The sequence below is a fragment of the Cnephaeus nilssonii genome (genome assembly GCF_951640355.1).
Source record: "Cnephaeus nilssonii genome assembly, chromosome: 9".
Lineage (NCBI taxonomy): Eukaryota > Metazoa > Chordata > Mammalia > Chiroptera > Vespertilionidae > Cnephaeus > Cnephaeus nilssonii.
This window is the reverse complement of record NC_137080.1, coordinates 96,901,243-96,925,276: the sequence shown is the minus strand read 5'-3', so window position 1 is coordinate 96,925,276 and position 24,034 is coordinate 96,901,243. Positions and strand designations below refer to the sequence as shown.

General features: G+C 50.4%; 2 protein-coding genes across 7 annotated transcripts; one reads left to right on the top strand and one right to left on the bottom strand.

The window, feature by feature from the left end:
- Positions 1-760: 760 nt before the first annotated feature.
- MDC1 (mediator of DNA damage checkpoint 1) lies at positions 761-17,851 on the bottom strand. Of its 6 annotated transcripts, XM_079779796.1 has the most exons (17): positions 17,428-17,644; positions 17,245-17,340; positions 15,457-15,595; positions 14,159-14,539; positions 14,007-14,082; positions 12,621-13,720; positions 12,270-12,386; positions 10,756-10,821; positions 10,505-10,597; positions 9,906-10,127; positions 9,210-9,253; positions 6,762-8,780; positions 6,564-6,701; positions 6,258-6,440; positions 5,941-6,066; positions 5,721-5,831; positions 761-4,580 (listed from the first exon to the last, which is right to left on the bottom strand). In XM_079779796.1, the coding sequence occupies exons 2-17, from the start codon at positions 17,314-17,316 to the stop codon at positions 4,413-4,415; spliced, it is 5,055 nt and encodes a 1,684-aa protein (XP_079635922.1). In that variant the 5' UTR covers positions 17,317-17,340; positions 17,428-17,644; the 3' UTR covers positions 761-4,412. The 6 variants fall into 6 exon arrangements, with proteins under 6 accessions (XP_079635922.1, XP_079635927.1, XP_079635926.1 ...); XM_079779801.1 differs by lacking the exons at positions 17,245-17,340; positions 17,428-17,644 and adding an exon at positions 17,760-17,851; XM_079779800.1 differs by having other exon boundaries at positions 6,564-6,683; positions 17,245-17,644.
- A 2,113-nt stretch (positions 17,852-19,964) lies between these two features.
- TUBB (tubulin beta class I) lies at positions 19,965-23,502 on the top strand. Its single transcript, XM_079780496.1, has 4 exons — positions 19,965-20,242; positions 21,519-21,627; positions 21,897-22,007; positions 22,295-23,502. Exons 1-4 carry the CDS (start codon positions 20,186-20,188, stop codon positions 23,350-23,352), a joined length of 1,335 nt encoding a protein of 444 aa, XP_079636622.1. The 5' UTR covers positions 19,965-20,185; the 3' UTR covers positions 23,353-23,502.
- Positions 23,503-24,034: the final 532 nt, after the last annotated feature.

Below are 24,034 nucleotides of genomic sequence, written 5' to 3'. Positions count from 1 at the left end.
GCCTTGGGCACCAGTGGGCAGCCTGCACGGATCGCAGGAAACCACTGGGGGTCGGCTCCTGCGATCCTTAGCAAGGATGTTGGGTGCCGCGGAGCCCAAGGCCACCGCCCGGGGCCAAGCCCCGACCCTGAAAAAGGCAGAAGGCGGTGGCCACAGCCAAGGCCTGGGTCCCTGGTGCCGGCAGAAAACTGGTGCAGGCAGCCAGGTGAATGAAGGTCTATTGCACGAATCTTCGTGCAAACGGGCTACTAGTATATATATATTTAATCTTTCCAAATTATTTCAAGACTGAGAGTGACTTTTGAACATTTCATTAGGCCCCGAAATATTCAAAAGTCTGTTCTCTCTTAAAAAAATTTTTTTAATTTAATTAAGCCAATTGATACTTAAAGTCACATAAAAAGCTTTATCAGATATAAATTAATATATTTTACTTATACATATATATTAAATATTATAAAAATTTTCGCCTATAAAAAAAGCAAAAACAATATATTTCTTAAATATAGCCATACTTTTAAATCAAACCAATAAAATATTAAACCTATAAATTTTACTAAATAAATTTCTTTACTTTTTAAATAAAAATACCTACTTTAATTACTTAAATATATTAGCTTATTAAATTATAATAAAAAATTTCAGCTTAAAAAAACTAATATCTTTATAAGCAATTTAATTAAATATTCTAAAAAAATTACTAAAAACTTATCTATACAAAAAAATAAATAACAACCAATTTAAAATTAAATTGCCATACCTAAAACAAAATATATCCTTACATAATATTATTCTACAATGTCATTATAATTTTTTAATATTTTACAACAACATATTATACATTTATCCCAAACAAATTTACAAACTAATTTTTTGAATATTCAGCAACAATTTAAAAAGACATAAAAAATTTAATCCCTTCTACTATATAGAAGGCCCTCTAAAAAAACACCTAAACATTCTATATTAGCCCTTCTTACTCTTTTTACCAAGAGAAACCCTCTTCTCACAATGTAATTGCCCGCAGCTATTACCTAAGCTCTCTATTCATACTGAGGTTGAAGCCTCATAATAACTAGTACCATAGATCTATCTCTCACCCAATAGCATGAACTAGACCCTCTCTAGAAAAAAAACCTAGATTCCCCAAGATATGTGATCAATGCCAGAGCCCCGCCAACAAGCGAAGAAATCCCAAAACAGGCACTAGACATAGAAGCCACAAAGACATAAACTAACAAAAAGACAGAACTAAACCTCACATCACCCTGCTTAACCCCGGAAAATAACTCATTAATCAAAAACAGATAAAATTCCTCAAAAGAAAAACAACCTAAAACAAGCACAGTCGAAGGGGGGCCATCAAAAGAAAACTTAAAAATCAACAGAGATAAAGCGCAAAACTTCACCCCCCCGCCAACATTACAGAGGCCTGAACTCTAGCCCCTTCTAAAAGAAGCCTCCTGCCCCCATGGCTACTTCGTGCTTCCCACGCCCAGCCCAAATTAAGACCCAAATAACAGACAAAAACTTGGCCTAACTCAGATCGAGACCCAAATAACAAAAACATAGCTAACAGCAACTACCCTATATCTAAATCCAACCACAAAATAGACAGTGGCCCACAAAAACAAAAATAAAATAATCCAAAAATAAATATAATAAAGATACCTTACCATACTAGCAATCAACTATACATTACCCAAAACCAAAAACAAAAAAAATCAATATACATACTTCCAAATCTTATATACACACCCTTCTACATAAAAATAAAAATATTTAATATTTTATATTCTACCGAAAACCCTGACTTACAAACTTACTTTATTTCTAACATAAGAAATAATATTAACTACCACATTAAAAAAAATATTATACCTCAAGCATTAACCATTTTTTCAAATAAATCCAATTCTAAAAAAACTAAATCTACTACAACAGAAGAACAAAAGTCCTTCAAACCCCTTATATTTCAATAAAAATACAAACTCTTATTTATACCTTAACAAATTTTACTAGAAAACCCATCAACCTATAATAATAATACTTATATAATAACTATAACAAAAATTATTAAAACAACTACTATAAAGCACACTAACTCAAAAAATTTTTCATTCAATTTTCAGTCTTTAAAATATTATTTAAGAACAACAATTTCCATATTTTATTAGAACCAATATTCTCAATATATTATCCACCTTCCTATACCAACTTTAAAAATAAATCCCCAAAAACTTAAACCTAATCATATCTAACAAAAAAATATCACTCAATTGTAAAAAAAACCATTCATACTCTTACAATCATTTACTAAAAAACAAAAAAAGAGAAGAGGTTGTGTTTTATATCTTTCCAGAAGGAGTAATGCAGCCAATTCGGGTGCCAGAGAGTTACGTGTGTCACCGAAATGGACTCAGACAAGCTCCTGTGTCCCTTCACTCGAAAGGACTAAATACTACCCTAATAACAGCAAAGCAGAGGAAGAAGAAAACTGAAAGCTACGCAAGGGACTGAGGTGCCAACATAGAGTCATCTGAAGAAGTTAACAACTGAAGTGCAGCAGATTATAGAAAAGCAAGAAGTTGAAGCTACTTCTTCAACCATGTTCCTGCTCATGCTAGCATCTATTAGCTGCCAGTCTTCTGCAAAGTTTTACGCAGGCAAACAAAAGACTCTAAGTAAATATACACCAGGAATACCAGCAGCAAAAGAGTCTTTCTTTCATTTAGTAGCTAAAAATATTAATATATCCATAGTTTTAATTTCTCTCTTATTATTTTATTATTATTTAATAGCCATAGTTTTGCTCTTAACATTCAAGTTTTAAAAATAATAACATGTATATAATTTAATTTTGCATTGGCATTGTTTTAATATTAGATCTTTGTTATTGATATTTAAATTTTACTTTTATTATTAATAGCCTAAAAAACAGGTATCAGTAGATTACATAGAGAGATTCAAGCTATTAATGATGCAGATTCTACTCTGTTGCCTCCTAGCGAAGTGGCACAAAATATTTTTGATAAAATCCTAAGCCTTATGTCTTTTCATAGATTACAATCATTTATCTGGTCTCTGTCAATTATTATTATCCTTGCTCTCGTTATTCTCTGTTTAATTCCAGTCTGCTTCCGAACCATTGGATCCAGCATCCGGTCCCTGCAAATAAGACTACATGAACTTCGCTTAAAAGACAGAGAAGGGGGATCTGTGGGGAACGGGCTGTAAGCTGACACGGTCCTTGCACCTGTAGGGGCTAGCAAGGCTGGCACCCTACCCGCACAGATTTCCCAGGCCTGTTTGGATGGCAACTAATCAGTATAACGAGAGCAGCCCCTGCCTACAGAGCTTTCCCAGGGTTTGTTCATATGACTGCTATCAGTAGGATAAGAGCTACTTTCATGGCTTACCAAGAAATATGTATCCAACTAGTGAGATTTATTGTAACAAGAAACCTGTCCTTCAACTTATCCCTCCAGTAGTGATTTTAGAGAAACAAAGAATGTTTTCCTTGTGAGTGATTCCCTGCTTAGTGTCTTATGTATAAAAAGCACTGTATTACTAATAAAAGTTGCCAGAGCTTCTCAAGAGCTGTGGACCTCCCGAATCCCACTGTCCTTTCTTTCTTTCTTTTCTCAAATCCCACCTCCCTACCTCAGCCCGATTCAATCGTCAGGCTGAACCTGACACCCCTCCCCCCACCCCCGGTTGGGATGTACTGATCAATGTTTCTCTCTCACATGGATGTTTTCTCTCTCTCTCTCTCAAACCAATAGAAAAACATATCCTTGGGTGAGGATAAAAAAACCCAAAAAACTGCACTACACCATAAGGCACAGAGTGAATATTTATTTATCATAAAGTTTAAGCCTAAGCTCTAATTTGATAAATACTGGAAAAGCAGGCCTGAAAAAGTGCAGAGACTTGCTCAAAGTCCAAGCTAAAGGATCTTCTAACAAGATGGGGCCAGGAGAGAGGTAAATATTTTCGTAGCATTCCATAACTCCACCCTCAAACTTACTCACTCCAAGCATCCCTTCAAGTTTCTGGCATTGAATTATTTCTACTATGTTTTGGAGGATAAGTAAGAATTCCAATAACAAAGAAAAAGTGAGATGGCGTCCAAATGGGAGGCAGGGCACTGAGCAGTCAGGGCCTCAGACACCTAAAGATGAGCGACACTTAAGACATGTGAGCACGAGACTAAGCAACTTTAAATGGCCATTTAAGAAAACCTGTGGCTCCCACTCTCCCTATCTTTGTTTTCCCATAAGCCTTTTCAGCCCCACCCGTTTCCAGACAAATCAGATCAGCACACCCCAATCCTTCCTAAGCCCTAAGTTCTTTCTCCCCACTATTTCCTGTTTATTGGTCTGGGAAGAAAAAGGGTCCTGGTGGGGTTTTCAGGGGCACGACATTTCCAAAGTGGAGAGAACAAAGGCCTCCAGGTTGGCTTCCTGCTTCAGCACTCCTGTCAGCAGGAACTCAGGTGAGACGACGGGCAGCCCAACCCGAAATGGCGTGGTGCATCGCGGGGCGTCCTGGGAGCATGTGATCACGACTCTGCGAGGCTGGGAGGACAGACAGCAGAGGCAGAGAGTCAGGGACAAGAGCCCTGAAGTAGGGCTAGGACCACTCAGCAGTCCAGGCATCACCAAGACAGGAGCTCGGGACACGATGCCACACGAAGTACACTACGTTGTCTATGACGTGCTCTTGCCAGAAGTGTGGAAACTGAATTTATTCAAGCTTTTAAGACGGATTACAGTTTACATGAAATATAGAAGATAGAGAATAAGGTAAGTGGTACAACCAGGCAGCAAACAGAAGAATCCAGCCTGAGGAACATTCTAAAGGACAACTGACCTAGTTCCTGCAGAAAGTCAATGGCATAAAAAGGCGGAGCGGGCCCTGGCCAGTTTGGTTACAGCATCGGCCCGAGGACCAAAGGGTCTCAGGTTTGATTCCCAGTCAAGGGCATGTACATTGGTTGTGGTTCAATCCCTAGTTGGGGTTCATTTGGGAGGCAACCAATTGATGTGTCATCAATGTTTCTCTCTCTCTCTCTGTCTCCTCCTCCCCTCTTTCCTCCTTCCACTCAATGGACAAAATACCCTCCAGTGAGGAATAAAAAAAAAGGCTGGGCCGATGTGGCTCAGTGGTTGATCACTGACCTATTCAATTCCTGGACAGGGCACATGCCTGGGTTGCTGGCTCAATCCCCAGTGTGGGGTGTGGAGGAGGCAGCCAATCGATGATTCGCTCTAAAAAAATAAGCTATTGCACCAATCCAGGAAATTATAAAAAATTAAAAAAGAAAAAATCAATAAAAAGATAGTTAAAAAAATAAAATGCAAATTAAAACAAAATCCAGCTGGTATCAGCAGAGCTCCTCTGCCATTCCTATCTCCCTCCTCCTTAAAAAAAAATATTATTGATTTCAGAGAGGAAAGGAGAGGGAAAAAGAGAGAGAAACATCAGTGATGAGAATCATCGATTGGCTGCCTCCTGCACGCCCCACACTGGGGACTGAGCCTGCAATCCGGGAATGTGCCCTGACCGGGAATTGAACCGTGACCTCCTGGTTTATAGGTCGATGCTCAACCACTGAGCCACACTGGCTGGGCTCCTTTCCGTACCATAGGTCTTCCCCCAACCCTCTCACTACAGTGTTCCCATCTGCAACTCCCCAGATCCAGAGCCACCAATACCTTATAGGACCGGGGCATGCTGGGTAGGACAGTGCCTCCACAGCAGCTGATGATCTCTCCCATCTGAGGTGGTGGCGGCTGGACTCCAGGGGTCACGTGAATCTCATAGCCCTAGGAGGAAGGAAATGGTGGAGGTGGTAGAGAGCTGCACTGAGGCCATGGGCTGCTGGGAAACTTCTGGAGGGAGGGCTAGAGCACGTGGAGGAAGACAGTCCCTCACCTCTAGCAGCCTTCGTGCACGAGCCCGGCTCAGGGAGTCACGGAGGCTGAAGCCAAAGTTCCTTTCCTGCTCAGGGTCAGTCACCACATATCCATCCGGGGGCAAGAAGCAGCCGGCCTTGCGGGACTAAGGGTGGCACAGTCAGAATCAAAGCCCAGGCCTGCGTCACCAGCTCTGCTGCCTAGCCTTTACAGGGGCTCACAGTGTTTCTGAATGAGGCTCCCGCTCATTCACCCTGGTCTTCCTGCACCCCTCTTCCTCCCGCCACTTCCTCTATTGGTCTGCCACCATCTGGCCTCTCCTGGCCTCTCTCTCACCTGGTACAGCCAGTCCAGGGAGAGGATAGGGATCCCCCGCCCTAGGGCACACAGGAACTTGACTGTCCGGCAGATTCGATCAGTCACCAGGTGGGACGCCTCTGCCACTGAGCTGGCCAGACTCCCGCCCAGGGCCAGCACTGCCTGCTCGCCACGGGCATCCACCACTCCTGTGAAGAGCACCTGTGGAGGGGATGGGCCGACGTTGGCCACAGCAAGCCTTGCACCAGAGCCTATCTCCCAAGGCCCAGTCTCCTCCCACCCCCACATCTGCTCCCATGAAGCCCCAGGCCTCTTCTCTCCTACTTTGGGGGCTGTGGACTCGTGGTTAGGTTTGGTCCGTCGGAGGCTGCGGACTGGCATTCCTTTGGCCTCTTCCTCAGCCTGGTCTTTCTTTCTCTTGCCTGGTCCTGGCATCACCACATCCTGGGAATGAGAAGGATCCTGGTGGGAACTATAAGCCCCCAGCCCCTTCCCAGCTTGCGGCCCCAGCCTTCTCCTCACCTCTTCCTTCCCTGGCTTCTCGTCCTCTTCTTCCTTGAGGAACACTGTCTTCTGAGGGACTTCTCTTCGCAGCCGTTTTGGAAGTGGGGGCGAATCCACAGTATCTGAAGGCCTCGTGTGGTTTTGAAAGGCCTTAGGCTGGGACTCTGGGCTGAACTCATATCCACCTGTTGCCTCTACCTTTTGGACCTGGAGAGCACGAGTGGGTGCCCCAGGAAGCTGGGCAAAGGCAGGCTCAGGAATGGTCTTAAGGGACTTGGTTGCTCTCATTGCTCCTCGCCTTTGGCTCCGTGAGGACCAGGCGTTAGGTTCAAGGGGTGCAGAGCAGGGTTCACAGACAATGGGAGCTGCGAGGGGCTGCCTAGCGACCCTTGGCCTCCTGCTACAATTGGCTTGAGGGATGGCCTCAGGGGGAATAGGCTGGTCTGTGGGGAAAGGAGACTGGAATTCAGGGGTGGTAGGAACTGGCACAGTACTTCTTGTAGACCTCAGTGTCCTGCTCTGACCACCCTGAGCTATGGCCTTGGGGGTGACAGGCTGGTCTGTAGGGGCGGGAGGTTCAAGGTCAGGAGGTGTGGGGGCAGTCGGTTCAGGGGTCTTGACAGAGGCCCTGTGTGTCCTGCCCCGAGTGGCCCGAGATGTGGGCTCGGGGGTGACAGGCTGGTCTGTAGGGGCCGGAGGTTCAAGGTCAGGGGGTGTGGGGGCAGTCGGTTCAGGGGTCTTGACAGAGGCCCTGTGTGTCCTGCCCCGAGTGGCCCGAGATGTGGGCTCGGGAGTGACAGGCTGGTCTGTGGGGACAGTCGGTTCAGGGGTCTTGACAGAGGCCCTGTGGGTCCTGCCCCGAGTGGCCCGAGACGTGGGCTCGGGGGTGACAGGCTGGTCTGCAGGGGCCGGAGGTTCAAGGTCAGGGGGTGTGGGGGCAGTCGGTTCAGGGGTCTTGACAGAGGCCCTGTGGGTCCTGCCCCGAGTGGCCCGAGACGTGGGCTCGGAGGTGACAGGGTGGTCTGCAGGGGCCGGAGGTTCAAGGTCAGGGGGTGTGGGGGCAGTCGGTTCAGGGGTCTTGACAGAGGCCCTGTGGGTCCTGCCCCGAGTGGCCCGAGATGTGGGCTCGGGAGTGACAGGCTGGTCTGTGGGGACAGTCGGTTCAGGGGTCTTGACAGAGGCCCTGTGGGTCCTGCCCCGAGTGGCCCGAGACGTGGGCTTGGGGGTGACAGGCTGGTCTGCAGGGGCCGGAGGTTCAAGGTCAGGGGGTGTGGGGGCAGTCGGTTCAGGGGTCTTGACAGAGGCCCTGTGGGTCCTGCCCCGAGTGGCCCGAGACGTGGGCTCGGAGGTGACAGGGTGGTCTGCAGGGGCCGGAGGTTCAAGGTCAGGGGGTGTGGGGGCAGTCGGTTCAGGGGTCTTGACAGAGGCCCTGTGTGTCCTGCCCCGAGTGGCCCGAGATGTGGGCGCAGGGGTGACAGGCTGGTCTGCAGGGGCCGGAGGTTCAAGGTCAGGGGCTGTGGGCTCAGGGGTGACAGGCTGGTCTGTAGGGGCGGGAGATTCAAGGTCAGGGGCTGTGGGCTCAGGGGGGACAGGCTGGTCTGCAGGGGCCGGAGGTTCAAGGTCAGGGGCTGTGGGGACAGTTGGTTCAGGGGTCTTCACAGAGGCCCTGTGTGTCCTACTCCGAGTGGCCCGAGATGTGGGCACAGGGGGGACAGGCTGCTCTCTGGAGGTGGCAGGGTGGACCTCAGGGGCTATAGAAGGAGCTGGAGAGGGTGTCATCCTGGAACACCCCTGGGGCCTGCATTTGGGTTTTGCATGAAGAGGGTCCAGCTCTGAGGACAAGGGATTCTCCGGAGCTTCCTGACTCCTGTTTTGCCTGGAGCTGGGAATGGGGGACTCTAAAGAAGGTGGAGATGGAGCAAAGAGGGGCTGTGAAGCAAGATGTTTTTGGTTCTGAGGGATGAGGGGGTTTTGGACTGGGGCTGAGGCTTCAGGGACTGCTGGAGGCAGACAAACATCTAGGGATCCTGGATCACCCTGGGGAGAAATAGAGCAAGTGAGGGAGGGAGAGGCAGAGGGAGGAGAGACAGGACTGGACTCTGTTCTCGATACTCGTTACAGTGAAAGTACGCTCACTGGCATTTCTCTTTCTGTCTCTGACCATCTTCCATTAGACTGGGACTTCTCCCCACAGACCTCTCCCCATAAGGCCAGGACAGTGCTGTCAATATATGGATGGTGGGTGGCTGGGAAAAGAGGGAAGGGACATGAAGAAAGGGATGTTCTTTCCGAGTCAGGTAGAGGGAAACAGCTGGGGACAGAGAGATGGAAAACAGTGGGTGCCAACATGAAGGGCCAGAAGCCAGCTGAAGAGTGGTGGGAATGACCATGGAGAAGACGGGGAAGAGCAGGTGAAGCAAGGCCGGGAAGGGGCAGTGGAGGGGAGCTAGAGAAAGCAGCTCTCACCCTAGAAGCCTTCTCAGCAGGTGACATCTTGCAGTTCAGGTGGCCTAGACAGAAAGTAAAGACAATGTGGCTGAGGTCCAAGCAGGCAGTTGCTTAGGGGTTATCATGAGGCTTTGTTCACACCTGGGTCTTACACCCCCTGCCTTCACTTACCTCTCTGATGCCTCCTGGGACTTACCTTCCTCCACCTGACTGGCTCCTAGACGCTATCAGGGCTAGTGATAGTCCACAAGGTCCCCCGCCCCTTCTTCAGGGTCCAGTGTTGAACTGGAGGCCTGCCCTTTCTGGTCCTGGCTCCCTCTCTGACCCCCTCTGTGCGCCTCCTTCCAGTATTACTTTGGGTATGTTGACTTCCAACCTACCTGGCTCACAATCTCTCTCTGGTGCTCGTTTCTCAGCTTCCTTCTCAAATACTTCTCTTGCAAGAGTCTGCTTTCCCACCTCGTGTAGTTCCTTGGGTGTCTCCATTTCTACCTCCAGACTCTCCATATCCCTTTCCATACTTGCCCTTTCCACAGTTCTATGGGACTCCTGTCTCTGAGTGCCTAGCTACCACCTGCTTTTGTTCCCTGTCCTTCATCACCCTGGTTAATTCCTCCTCTCCCAGCACTTCTTCTCTTGACCCTTCTGGTGGCAGTTTAGTTTCCCTCTAATGGTCCTCTCTGGGTCCCCTCCCTGCTGCTTCTCTTGGTGTACCCATGCCTTTCTCCGCAGTCTGCATCCCTCCGCCTCGAATCTCCAATGGCTCTGCGCGAACTGGGCTTTCCAGATGTTGGTCTAGAGGTGTTGGCCTGGGTGAAAAGGGGCAAGATCCATGGGCCTCAAGGTGGGCAGCAATGGGCTGGGTCTCAGAGGCCTCAGGTTCTCTTAGACAGAATGGCTGTGTAGCCAAGACTTCCCAAGGCTCATCCAGGGCGCCTGGAAGTACAGTCAGAGAGAGTCAGAGTCAGAGTCAGAGTCAGAGTCAATCTCTATGGGCTATTTTAAAGAAAGCTACAAGTAAGGAGGATAGTTGTAACCTTTAATGCTTGTTTCAAAAAGTAAGACCATACCTTCATATAAAAGCTCTCACAGCAGCCTCTTAAAAACTATGCTACAGAACGCTTCTTGGTCTTTTGGCTAAGATCAAGTGTAAAAGTTATGCTAGACAAGTTCCTCTATAGGTCTAACTGAATAGGACCATTTTTCCCTAATAAGATGGAGAAACATCAGCAACATAATAAAATAGGAAAGAAACGTGTATAGGGAGAAAACAGGAGGAAGTTAGGGGCACAGAGCAGGGGCGTTTCTCATACCTGAGGCCTGGGAGCTGCCATGGGAAGGGCCAGGCTCTCGGGGCAGAGTAAACAGGAAGGCCTGGGTGGGCTCATCCTCCATGCTCAGGTCTGCTGCACAGGAAAAGGTGGCCTAAGCACAGGTCCTCCACAGAACTCCAGGCCGTTCTCAGTCTCCTGCCCTGCCTGTGCCAGCCTCACACCCCCAGGACCACCAGTGTCATCTCCCTGCGCCTGCTGCGTACAGCACCCCATGACACAAATGCCCTCACCTTCCAGGCTCTGACTCTCCCTCTCCACAAAGCACTGGGTCGCTTGTTGGTCTAGATCTTCAGAATCTGGTGGTGGAGAAATACAGAATAAAAAATCCTATCTGACCCATAATGTCTTACTTTTTCTCTACAATTCTCTCCCCAACCCAAATCCCTACGCAACAGACTGAATGTCTGTGTCCCGCCCCACATTTTTTCTTCTTTTTTGTTAATCCTCATCCAAGGATATTTTTCCATTGATTTTTAGAGAGTGTGGAAAGGAGAGGGAGAGACAGAAACATCGAAGTGAGAGAGACACATTGATTGGTTGCCTCCCACATAAGCCCTAACCAGGGCCGGAGATTGAGCCTACAACTTAGGTATATGCCCTTGATTGGAATTGAACCGCGGACCCTTCAATCCACAGGCTGACACTCTAGCTACTGAGCCAAACTGGTTATGACCCCACATTCTTTAAAACACACACACACACACCCCAACAAACTTTCATTACACACACACACACACACACACACACACACACACACACACACCAACAAACTTTCATTACACACACACACACACACACACACACACACACCCCAACAAACTTTCATTAGTACTTATTTTATGCCGAATTTACTCCCGGGTCTTACATTTTTGTTTCTTCACTTTCTTCTGGGACATCTTTTTCTTCTGTGCAACCTCCTCTCTGGTTTAGGAACAATCTGGTCCTTTTCAGTACAGTCACCTCATCTTGGGGACTTGGTTCACTTGGCTGTGCTCAGTGATCAGAGAGTCTACATCTAAACCCTTAAGCTAAGCTCTCTGCATTGTCAGCACGTGTAGCAAACATTCGGCACTCTTTTTGGGCCACCGACTCTGTGTCCAGCCCACTGTTTTGCCTGGGCGCACCTACCAGCCCAGGTCGGTACTGTAACAATGGAATGACACCTATTGCTTCCGCAAAGTGACATCCTCAGATACTTGGTGACTTTTTAGACATGCATACCCTGATGGCCTGGGCAGTTTCATGAGTGTTCTTAAAGTGAACACGAAGATTTGAACCTCTTGATTTGCATGATTTTGTGGGGGTTTTTTGAATAGTGAACCATTTTCAGAGGTCACATTTGGCCACTTTTGGGAAGAATCCACCCCACATTCTTATTTCTAATATCCCCATGAGATAGTACTAGAAGGCAGGGGCCTTGGGAAGTGACTAGGTCCTCAGGGTGGAGCCCCCAGGAATGAGATTAGTGCCCTTATAAGAGAGACCCCAAAAAGCACCCTTGTGCCCTTCTGCCAGTTAAGGACCTGGTGAGAAGTGGGCCACCTATGAACAAGGAAGCCCTCAGCACACACTGAATCTGCTGGTGCCTTGATCTTAGACTTTCCAGCCTTTAGAACTGTGAGGCATGTTCCTGCTTACAAGCCATCCACTCTGGTATTTTGTTACAGCAGCTTGGATGGATTAAGTCTCCCTGTAAGCTTTCTTTCTCTCAGAGATCAAGGGAGGAGAGCAGGCCAGCACTTACCATCATGGCTGTGTTCAGAGTTCTTGGTCATGTCCACATGGGGTTCTTCCCCACTTTCTCTGGGGGTCAGGGCTCCCTTTCTCTGTGCCTGGGTAGGTTCCCCTGCAGTACCTGTGTCTACCAAGAGATCTGTTAGGTTCTCCCTTGAGACAAGGAGATGGTCCTATCCCACTTATGCTAAACGTGACCCACCCTGGGCTGCTGCCTCAAGAGCTCTCTCCTGCTGAAGGACAGGAACAACCCACTCTGTCCCAGCATCCTCTTCTGCTGGAAGCTGGCTCTTTCTTACACCTGCCACTCCAGAGTCTGCTAAGGATGCACCCTCCTCAGCACCTGTTCCACAGTACCCACCTGGAGGAGGCCGGGCTTCCTCTGGGCGCACGGCAGGCAGCTTTGCTGGGCCCCCTTCTGCTTCCCCATCTGTCGGGTGTGTGCGTGCCAGAGGCACCCCATGCTTCGCTGGTAGTGTAACAGCTGGCCCCGGAGGGGCTCCCTCTTCCTCTGGTGTGTGGATGCCTTCTGTGGCAGAGGCCTGGCTTCTCGACAGGACTCCGGGTGAGCTCCCATCTTCTTCCACTTCTCTGTCACTGTCCCCAAGAGACTGGCTCTTTTCTGTCTGAGCTTTGTCTGTGTGACTCTTGGGGACATATTCTCTCTTTTCCACTGGGAACCCCTCCACCTCCGTGTCTGTGTCACGGTCTCTCCCAGCAGAGGTTTGGCTTTGCTCAAGAAAAGCCGGAGGCTGGGCTCTGTCCTCCTCCCCATCTGTATTTCTGTTCCAGCCAGTGGCTCGGCTCTCCGTCAGATGCGCCAAAGTGAGCGGGGCTGACACGCCTTCCTCGTCACCTACATTGCTGTCGCTCACCATGGAGGCTCGGCTTCGCTCCAGAGGGACTGTGAGGGGGGCCTCAGCCTCCTCCACATCTGTCTCACTGCCAGCCGGGCTCTCGTGAAGATGTGCCAGGTCAGGCCCCCCAGGACTCTCTGCATTAACTCCGTGGAAGATCTGCCTTCTTTTCATGGGCCCCACAGCGGGGGTCGTGGGAATCCCCTCTTCTTCCACGTCAGTATCACTGTCTATGAAGCCAGAAGGCTGGGCCCTTCCCAGATGACCCTCAGCTGGCTTTCCTGGAGGCCTGCTCTCATCATCCACATCTGTCTCACTGTCCTCCCCAGCGGGCTGGCTCCTCTCCAGAATCACCCCATTGCTTGCAACTCTCTTGACTCTGATGTCACTGTTGCTCTCCTGTCCCAAAGACCGATCCTTTTCAACCTGGATTTCAGTTCTGACGGCCTTAGGCTGTTCTGTCTCTGCAGTAGCATCTCTCGTGGCAGCTGAGGAGGCCCACCCTGTTGCTGGTTGCTGCCTTTCTTCCTCATCTGTGTCGCTGTCAAAGTTGAAGGCATAGGGGGGCCCAGGGCCATCTGGGGCAGAAGGCCCCTCGTCATCACTATAAAGGGAAGAGAAGAGTTTAGAGACTCATTTCCTAGGAGGGGACCCCTGATTCAGCTGTGAGCTCCTGGAGAGCAGAAACAAGGTGGTGTTTGTTTTTCTATCTCCAGCCATTAGTTCTCCACTTGGAACACCAAAGGTGCTCAATGACAACTCCGTTAATGAAAGGGTATGTGGGGCTCCCCAGCCCTCATTTCCATGATGATTCTCTCTTACAGATGGATGCTTCAGTCCCAGGTTCCTTCTCTTTCTGAAGACTTAGGTGTCTGGCCCTCAACACTCACCTCTCTGGAACGACTGTTGCCAAAAGGGAGGACATGGTCCTTGGTTCATTCACCACGTATCTTTCAGAAAGAGGATCTGCCAAGAGCAGAAAGGTGACAGTTTTACATTCACCATCCGTCTCCTTGCCCACCCTCCCAACACATACACTTACCTACTTCCTCTTCTGAGTCCTCAGCCAATAGGATCCCCCAGGGTTGAGTTCCTCTCTGTACCCTGGGTGTCTCCTCTACAGTTAGGGGGCCCCGGGAGAAAAAGGGCAGAGAGACATCCAGGCGATGGTACTGGCAGGGCAAGTCAGCAAAGACCACCACCTCCTGGTCCCTCAGACGATGACTCACCCCAGGGCTCAGGAACTTAGGAGGCCTCAGGATTTGCGTACCATTGAGACTCCCACAATCCCGGAGGACAGGTGCCTTGTCCCACGCCAAGATTTCAATCACTGCATGTTGCTTGGAGATGGATGGAAAGGGCAGGGCCACAGAGCAATCAGGCATTCGGCCTACCACATTTTTCCCGAGGTAGAGTGGGAAATCTAAGAATTAGAGGGGTAGATAGGTTCCAAGGCCACATTCCTGGCCTGCTACTGGGAAAATTTCTGGTTAAGTACCCGACTACTCATTCAAGGTCCTCACATGCAATAGAAAAATAAAAGGCCCTAGGACATCTAAGTATTGAAGATTATATGCAATACATTATTCATAGTCAACACTCCACCCATCCATACTGGATTTGTGATAAAATACACATAAAATATAGCATTGTAAGCATTTTTAAGTGTACGGTAAAATCACCCCCAGAGTCCAGAGCTCTTGCTTGGAACAAATCAATCAGCCCGCTCTTCTCCATTCCCAGTAAAACAGTTTTCAGATCTCCTTGAAAACAAGTTTTGCCCTGGCTGGTATTTCTCAGTGGTTAGAGTGCTGGCCTATGCACAAAAGGTTGTGGGTTTGGTTCCATGAAGGGCATGTACCTGGGTTGCAGGTTCGATCCCAGGCCCCAGTCAGGGCACATGTCAGAGGCAACCAACTGATGTCTCTCTCTCACATGAATGTTTCTCTTTCCTTCTCTCCTCCCCTCCCTCTCTCTCTAAAAATCAATGGAGCCTGGCTGGTATTGTTCAGTGGTTGAGCACCAACCCATGAACCAGGAGGTCACGGTTCCATTCCCAGTGGGGCACATGCCTGGGTTTCGGGCTTGATCCCCAGTAGGGGGCATGCAGGAGGCAGCTGTTCGATGATTCTCTCTTGTCATTGATATTTCTCTCTCTCCCTCTGCCTCCCTCTGAAGTCAATAAAAACATTTTTTAAAAAATTATTAAAAAATCAATGGAAAAAATATTTTCAGGTGAAGATTAACAAAATATATACATAAGTTTCTTACAATCCTCCAACTACCTCCCCACAAAAATAAGAGGCCTACACTAGTACTCCAGCATCAATATCCCCTGACCTTTTTCTGGTCCGTGGGCACTACTGAAGATATGCAGTCGCCCTAGGGGCTCCAAGCTACACCCCAAGGAGTCACTGGGTCTCTCTGTCTCCTCCTCTTCTTCAGCCTCCCAGTTAACAGCCTGAGTGTCCTCCATGACCTGGGAAGGAAACACATTATCATCTCCATCATTGGTTCACACAGTCTCAGAGAGGAGACTCACAACTAGGGGTAAACCTGGATGTTTACTCAGTTTGATGCTTCTCTTTATGCCAAGCATTCTGTTGTTATCCTTCTAAAGCATTGAAAAAATATTTTTGACCAGGACACGGAATAAGAAATAATTATCATAAGGCCCCAAGTTCACAAGTAAATGTTCCTCAACTTACAATGTAGTTACATCCCGATAAATCTATCATAAGTGGAAAATATCATAAGATGAGAATGCATTTAATATACCATAGCATAGCCTACCTTAAATGTGCTAGGAACACTTACATTAGCCTACAGTTGAGCAATATCATCTAACACAGAGCCTATTTTATAATAGAGGGTTGAGTATCTAATGTAATATATTATGTATACCACTTTTACAATATTGTAAAGTCAAAAAATCATTGCTTAGAGAATATGTGTATATACAAATACACACACTTATTTATATAGACAAGTGTTTTGAGAAACAATGGTCAGCCTTGCTATATGTAATAGTTTTGTTTGTTTTTTTATAATGCTGATTTGCAATCCACTAAATTGACTTCAATATCCACTATTGGGTTGCAACTCAGTTTGAAAACCACCATTTTTAGGGAGTGAACTTTTGCCAAGCATCAACTACATGTTGGGCATTGTGTTATGTGTCAGGCATAGTAGCCATATGAGGCAGGCCTTTAGGAAACCAAGGCTAAAAATATTAAATCATTTGCTCAGGATAACACAGCAGGCAGTGTGAAGGACAGGACTAAGTATGCGTTGGCTGCAACGCCGTGCTTTTTACACTCTACCAGACTACCTCAGGTGACCAGACTAACCTGACTCATTTAATGTCTAAAGAACCCTGTGGCGTTTATTATGTCCTATTTGATAAAGAAATGCGACACAGCCCTGGCGGGGTGGCTCAGTTGGTTGGAGCATCATCCTGACATGGCAAGGTTTTGAGTTCGATCCCTGGCCAGGTCACAAACAAGAATCAACCAATGAATGCATAAGTAAGTGGAACAACAAACTGATGTTTCTCTCTCTCAAATCAATTTTAAAAAATACAAAGAGAAGATAGAGCCCTGGCCAATTTGTTCAGTGGTTAGAGCGTTGGCCCACAGACCAAAGGTTCTCTGGTTTGATCCTGGCCCAAATGGGGGGGGGACACGACACAGCGGGGCAACCAATCCATGTCTCTCTCTCTCTCACCCTCCTCCCTCCTTCCACCCAGTCTATAAAAGAAAAAGAAAAAAAAGAAGCTGAAACACAGATGGGTAAGGAACTTGCCTAAGATCACCCAGATAATGTCTCTCCTCGGTTTAATATTCTTTAATGGCTTTCCATGTCCACAGGATAAAATAAAACGTAAACTCCTTAGCGAGAGCCAACAGGACCTAAACCGGGGTCCTGCGAGGTGTCCCAAGCCGCGTGCAGCTCCCCGCCCCTGGCGCTGCCCGCCGTCCCCTCTGCGCGCCGGGCTCCTAGTTTCCCGGTCCAGCTCCCACCCACCCTTGCCGCTTCGGCTCCAGGCCGCCGCTTGGGCGCGGCCTCCCTGCGCCCGCCCGCCGCCTGCTGCGCGGAGCCCTCGGGCCGGCGCTCCCGCGCTCTCACCGTGTCGTGGCCACGGCCGCCGGCACCCCCGCGGACGGCACCAGCACTGTCTTTCCCTCGAGGGTCCGTCATCTTCGCCCACAGAACTTAGCACGCCTGGTGCCGACCCAAGTGTCAGACCCACTCATGAACCGAACGCCAAGGCAACCCTGCCCGCCCGGAGGCACATCCCACTCTACCGACCAAAGGACCAACGAGGGGGACGAAAACTCAAACAGCACGAGAGGAATTCACTGAGAGAGGCCACCCTAGGGAGAAGCCGCTGACAGGGAGGGCAGTGCCCGCGCGTCCGGACCGGGATCAGGGACCCCGGCTCCCACCCACAGGCCGCCCTCCGGCCCGTCTCCCAGCGCCCGCACCCCAGCTCGGGGCGGGGCGTCGGGCAAGGCTGAGGATTATAACCCCACCCGCAGCTTCGAAGTAGCCTCCGCCCAGTCGCACCAAAGCACGCCCCTCCCGCCCCCGGAGGAACAAGATGGCACCGGGCAGGGGCGGGCTCGGCCCCCAGAACTCACCCGCGGTGAGACCCGCGCGCGCCACCAGTAACGGCCGCGACGCCGTGGCGCGAGCGCTCCCGCCGAGCCGAGCCGGTCCGCTGATTGGTTCCAGCCGCTGTCTTTCACAGCCCGCTGCGAGCCGATTGACGCAGCCCAGGCGGAGGCCCCGCCCCCGCCCCGCCCCTACCCATCTAAGTGGCAGCTCTCCGGGGCTGAACACGCGCTGAGAGAGGCGAGGCCGCCGCGCGCGCCCGAAATAGCGCACCTCGATTGGGCACGTCCAGGAACCACCCCCGGCCGCGTCACCGCCCGCCGCCCATTTCCGCGCAGACACCCAAACCACGACCACAGAGTCTCGCTGCGGGAGGCGCCTAGAGGGGCTCCTGGTTCGGCCAGAGCGTCCTTCCAAGGTCCTCCCAGACCCGGTGGTTGCTGACTCATGGAAATGGAAACGAGTTGCTGTCGTGGCCGGAGGCTGCAGTTTGGAGCACAGCCCGCAGGCGTGGCGCCTGAGGACTCCTCACTGCCATGGAAGTTTATTTCCTTTTGATTTGTTTGTGTAGAAGTGAGAATATAGCCCTGATGGATCTTTTGAGATCGTTTACCTAAAGCAAAGTTCCCTAGGCCCACAGAGGGAACCCTTTTTACGAACCGTCTCAAGGCTGACCGAGGTATTTCAAGGAGTGAAGAAAGGATAAAATAATTTATTTCATTATCTCATACTAAGACAAGCAAGAAGAGGATAGTAACAGTTTGACATGTGTATAATGTAGAAAGTCCTTTTTCATTCGCTATCTCACTTTATTCTGACCACAACTATCAAACAGAAGTAGATTTTACAGAGGGAAGCTCTGCTCTGCTAAGTTAAATCACTTGGCTAGGTCTCTACAGCTCATGTAAGGTAGGGAGTGATTGAAACAAGTCCTTTGATTCTAAACTCTAAACTCTCCACTGCCACAAAAGAACTACTTTCATCGTGATTATGCCCCCAAACATTCTATTTTAAATGGGTAGAGGGGTTTTCTTACACAATTGGATGTTCTTTTATTTATGACAGAGATGTGTATTGACTTCAAGAACTAACAACGATGACCTTGATATCACATGTCCTCTATTATAGTGCTTACTACACTCTATTCTTTGTCCATTTTTCACCCAATTGCAAGGTCCTGGAGGCTAATTCATAATTATTTTTGTATCCCTCACTCCTGGCTTGGGGACATTCAGAATCTACCAAGTGAGTTAATCCGGGAGGAAAAGCATGGCACTTTGATTTGAGCCCATCCAATTTTCTCCCATGAATACCCCCTCTCCCCATTTTGAAATTTGTATCCTGAGGCTCTTGAAAGCCAGCCACTAGTGACTAGGTCCTAGTCAGTGAAACCAGCGAACTGAAAAACCACTGACTTCAAAGTGTCTACAGGCAGGCTGGAAAGACAATGAAAGTCTAGCAGGCATCTCACCCCATAGTTCTGTGTTTGACAAAACCACAGTCTTCAACGCTGCTCTAAGGCCCAGATGTCCTACACGGACGGAGACTTCTGGCCTCACAGATCCGGATATCAGCTTCTCTAAACCATTCCGTTTATTCTTTGAACATACCCTCCAGACAATTACATCTCTATCCTGTAAGCCCTTGCTGCAATTTTGTTTCTCTTTCTAGATGTTATCGTTAGAAAACGCCCAAGGAAATAGCAGGAAGGCAATCCCCTCCTTCTTGAGGCATCTGCGGGAGCAGCGGCGCAGTGTTCCTGTCTGCGGTCCCCGAAGGGCCCGTGTGAGACAGCAGAGCAGAGTGCGGGTCCTCCGCACTTTTCGCTGAGCTAAGCAGTCCCGCTTCCCCAGAGCTACCGCAGCCCGGAGCTTTCGGGGCGTGGCCACCCCACCTTCCAACGCCAGCACCACATAGTTCCTAACTCCTGCAGCCCCGAAAACGACTCCCTTTTTTCATAAAAAAAAACTCAGACCTAGAGGAAAGTCATCTTGGCAAGATCATTTTCATAAAACCTCTAAAATCCAAAACACCCCAAACCAGTATCCACCCATCCGCCCCTTCTTTTTGCAGTGCGGACAACAATGGAGGACTACAACTCCCAGAGAGGACTGCGCTCCCTCACCCGAGCGGAGACCAATGGACGTCGGCTACCTGACCGGCGTCGACTAATCAGGGCCCGCCTCGCGGAGGCTTTGTCTCGGAGCGCGGCGCGGGCCGGCTCCCGCCTCCCGCCGGCGCACGCGCGCCCCGCCCTCCCTCCTTCGCCCGCGCCCTGCGCTCGCTCTTCTGCCTCTCGCAGCCTGCCAGCCGCGGCGTGCGGACCTCGCTGCTCCAGCCTCCCGGCCACGTCCCATTCTATCAGCCTTGAGCAGCAGCGGAGAAAAAAAGATTAGGTATTCTCTTGCCCCATACACACTTTGGAAGCGGGCAAAAATTTTAAATTTGAACCATGAGGGAAATCGTGCACATCCAGGCGGGTCAGTGTGGAAACCAGATCGGTGCCAAGGTAAGGATTTTAAACCTCTTTTAACTCTTTCTTTTTGAGAATTAAAGAATCCAGATAAACTATGAAGAATGGTTGTGGGCTGTTTGCAGTCGCCAGCCTTAGCCAACCTTGGCCAAAAGGAAGTTTTATATGTATAACACACATTTGCACTAGAATTTGCTTTTGGAAAATGAGGATTTTTTTTTTTTTTGGCAGAATCATTTTGGGGAAGCTATCAAAAGCACCCTTGAGGTTTGGGGGACTGGAAGACCGAGGTTCTGTAAGGTTTTACCTAAAGGGAATCTAACGGTCCGAGGGTCGAGGAGGGAAGGAGATGCGGAAACTGGCCGAGACAAAGCGAGGCGAGGTTCCTCCATGTGCATCCCCCCCTTGGCGGGGTTTCGGAGGCCAAGCCGAGGGGAAAGGGGCGAGGCTGGGGGGACACCTGCAGACCCCGGTTCCCAAGCTGGGGACGCGTTACCTCCACGAAGGCCAGGGGTCTCAGCGCGCCCCTGTGATTCCCGAGGGGCGGGCCTGTAGTTTCCCGTGGATGGAAGGCTAATATGAGCTGGATTCATTTTGCTTCCTTTATTTCCGCTGAGAGACCCCTTTAGGGCTTGAACAGATAAGGAGAAAAGGAGGGCTTCCTTCTCTTTAAAGGGTCCCCTCAGGACTCAGTTGTGGGAGGAAGGAAGACAATCCTCATTTAAAGCAAGAGGAGGGGAAGTCAGTCAAGGGATACAATTCCGAGGCTAAGCGGGTATTTCTTTCTTTCCTTTTGCGCGCGGCTACAGTGTAGCGGGGGAGAAAGTGCGGCCGCTATCGGCCGCTACTTTGTAGCAAAAGGGCTGGGCTCAGGGCGGGCACTGTACCCCGCGGGCCGCCAGGGGGCGCGCTAGCTCAGGCAGGCCCCGCCCCTCGCGCGCTGAATTCGCGCCTCGGCCCCGCCCACGCGTGACGCGTCCCTTTGTCAGCAGCTTGGCGAGCGCTACAGCCGCGTGGAGGGCTGGGGGTCGGCCGCTGCGGCAGCTGGTTTCTCGGGCCCTTTGTGCGCGGCTTGCATGCCCTGCGTGGGGGCGAGCGGTGAGCTTACCTAGTTAGGTTAGCCACCTCATCTGTGTGCCGTCGCCGGCCCTCCCAGCTGGACAGCATTTCACACCCCAAGGCGGCTGTCCCGTGGGTGGAGGTGTCCGAGGGAGGGGCGCGCGGGCAGATGGAGGGGATGCCTGCAGTGTGTTTGGACTTAAAGAGGTGGAAGCAGGGGCATAACTGAGGAGTCACCGTTCTTTCCTGACAGTTCTGGGAGGTGATCAGTGATGAACATGGCATCGACCCCACCGGCACCTACCATGGGGACAGCGACCTGCAGCTGGACCGCATCTCCGTGTATTACAATGAAGCCACAGGTGAGGGAAGGAGCCGGAAGATCAGGCCCATCTGCTCCTACGCCCGGTGTCTCTTTCCATTCCTATGGAACCCCTAACTCCTTCGAATGGATCTATCCTTTCCCTTTGTGAGCCTTCCCCTGCTTAATTTCTCACCGCGGGGGTCTAAGACTAGCTCAGCTGTCACCTGGTAGCAGCCCCTGGGATTACGTTTGGGTCCCTGGCTGTCATCCAGCCTCACTTTGTTTACCTTCTGCCAATTTTCACTCCTCTACTTTTCTTCTCTGTAGGTGGGAAATATGTCCCTCGTGCTATCTTGGTGGATCTAGAACCAGGTACCATGGACTCGGTTCGCTCTGGTCCTTTTGGCCAGATCTTCAGACCGGACAACTTTGTTTTTGGTAAGTTATACAGATACACGTAGATACCATCATACTCCATTTATTTGGGTGCAAGAAGGCCGTTAGAGTTAGGAATGATCATTGTACTGGAGAGCTTTTATAGGGCCATGCTCTGAGACCTAATGGAGGTGGGGGGTGGTGCCTTACTTGGTAAACTATTGGGGGCATATCTCACAGGCGAGGGAGAAAAAAATAGACCCAGAGGCATTGTCCCAGGAGGTGCGAGGTGAGGGCGTGGTGTGTGTGCTGCCCTTCACTAATCAACCTGCCTCCTGGCCCCGTTCCAGGTCAGTCTGGGGCCGGCAACAACTGGGCCAAGGGCCACTACACAGAGGGCGCCGAGCTGGTGGACTCCGTCCTGGACGTGGTGCGGAAGGAGGCCGAGAGCTGCGACTGCCTGCAGGGCTTCCAGCTGACCCACTCGCTGGGCGGGGGCACGGGGTCCGGGATGGGCACCCTCCTCATCAGCAAGATCCGGGAGGAGTACCCCGACCGCATCATGAACACCTTCAGCGTGGTGCCCTCGCCCAAGGTGTCGGACACGGTGGTGGAGCCCTACAACGCCACGCTCTCCGTGCACCAGCTGGTGGAGAACACCGACGAGACCTACTGCATCGACAACGAGGCGCTGTACGACATCTGCTTCCGCACCCTGAAACTGACCACGCCCACCTACGGGGACCTCAACCACCTGGTGTCGGCCACCATGAGCGGCGTCACCACCTGCCTGCGCTTCCCCGGCCAGCTGAACGCGGACCTGCGCAAGCTGGCCGTGAACATGGTGCCCTTCCCGCGCCTGCACTTCTTCATGCCCGGCTTCGCGCCGCTCACCAGCCGCGGCAGCCAGCAGTACCGGGCCCTCACGGTGCCCGAGCTCACCCAGCAGGTATTTGATGCCAAGAACATGATGGCCGCCTGCGACCCCCGCCACGGCCGCTACCTCACCGTGGCTGCTGTCTTCCGCGGCCGCATGTCCATGAAGGAGGTGGACGAGCAGATGCTCAACGTGCAGAACAAGAACAGCAGCTACTTCGTGGAGTGGATCCCCAACAACGTGAAGACGGCCGTGTGCGACATCCCGCCGCGGGGCCTGAAGATGGCCGTCACCTTCATCGGCAACAGCACGGCCATCCAGGAGCTGTTCAAGCGCATCTCGGAGCAGTTCACGGCCATGTTCCGGCGCAAGGCCTTCCTGCACTGGTACACGGGCGAGGGCATGGACGAGATGGAGTTCACCGAGGCCGAGAGCAACATGAACGACCTGGTGTCCGAGTACCAGCAGTACCAGGACGCCACCGCCGAGGAGGAGGAGGATTTCGGTGAGGAGGCCGAGGAGGAGGCCTGAGGCCGCGCCTGCACCCCCTTCTCCGCTCCCTCAGCTGCCCCTTTCTTCTCCCTCAACATTTGCCTTTTTTTTTTTTTTTTGCTTTTAGGGGTGTTCTAGAACAATGCCTGGCACATAACAGGGCTCAATAAACATTCATTGTTTCTTGAATGTCTCCTCTCTTGTTCCATACTGGGAAATCTATATTTCTGCCATTCTGCTGGGTAACTTATTTCCTTCTCATGCCTTATTTCCTCCTATCCAGTAAAATTTTGTTATATATATACTAGAGGCCCGGTCCACAAATTCGTGCGCGGGAGGGGTCCCTAGGCCTGGCCGATGGGGGTGGGAGGGTGGGGGAAGGGCGGCAGGAGGTTGGCTGGGACGGCACCGACCATCAGGGGCAGCTCCTGTGTTGATCGTCTGCCCACTGCTGGTCAGTGTGTGTCATAGCGTTTGGTCCACCAGTTGTAAGTCACAGGCTTTTATGTATATAGGTTTTTAAAAATTGTTTTTTAGAGAAACACTGTGAGGACAACATGGGTCAGCTGACTCCCGCATACCCCCCCCCCCCCCCCAATCAGGGATTGAGCTTGTGCCCTTGACCTCTAATCAAACCAGCAACCTTTTCATGCATGGGATGATGCTCAACCAACAGCCACACCAGTCAGGGCCCAGTTAATATTTTCCTGTTTTCAACATA

What these genes read in the sequence shown, in the direction of transcription:
- TUBB (XM_079780496.1), top strand. Translation starts at nt 20,186, where the DNA reads ATGAGGGAAATCGTGCACATCCAGGCGGGTCAGTGTGGAAACCAGATC. An exon ending in GAAACCAGATCGGTGCCAAG is followed by an intron (nt 20,243 to 21,518) that starts GTAAGGATTTTA and finishes CTTTCCTGACAG; the next exon opens with TTCTGGGAGGTGATCAGTGA. An exon ending in GTATTACAATGAAGCCACAG is followed by an intron (nt 21,628 to 21,896) that starts GTGAGGGAAGGA and finishes TCTTCTCTGTAG; the next exon opens with GTGGGAAATATGTCCCTCGT.
- MDC1 (XM_079779796.1), bottom strand. Translation starts at nt 17,316, where the DNA reads ATGACGGACCCTCGAGGGAAAGACAGTGCTGGTGCCGTCCGCGGGGGT. An exon ending in GGAGAGTCAGAGCCTGGAAG is followed by an intron (nt 10,598 to 10,755) that starts GTGAGGGCATTT and finishes TTTCCTGTGCAG; the next exon opens with CAGACCTGAGCATGGAGGAT. An exon ending in CTGCTGAGAAGGCTTCTAGG is followed by an intron (nt 8,781 to 9,209) that starts GTGAGAGCTGCT and finishes ATTTCTCCCCAG; the next exon opens with GGTGATCCAGGATCCCTAGA.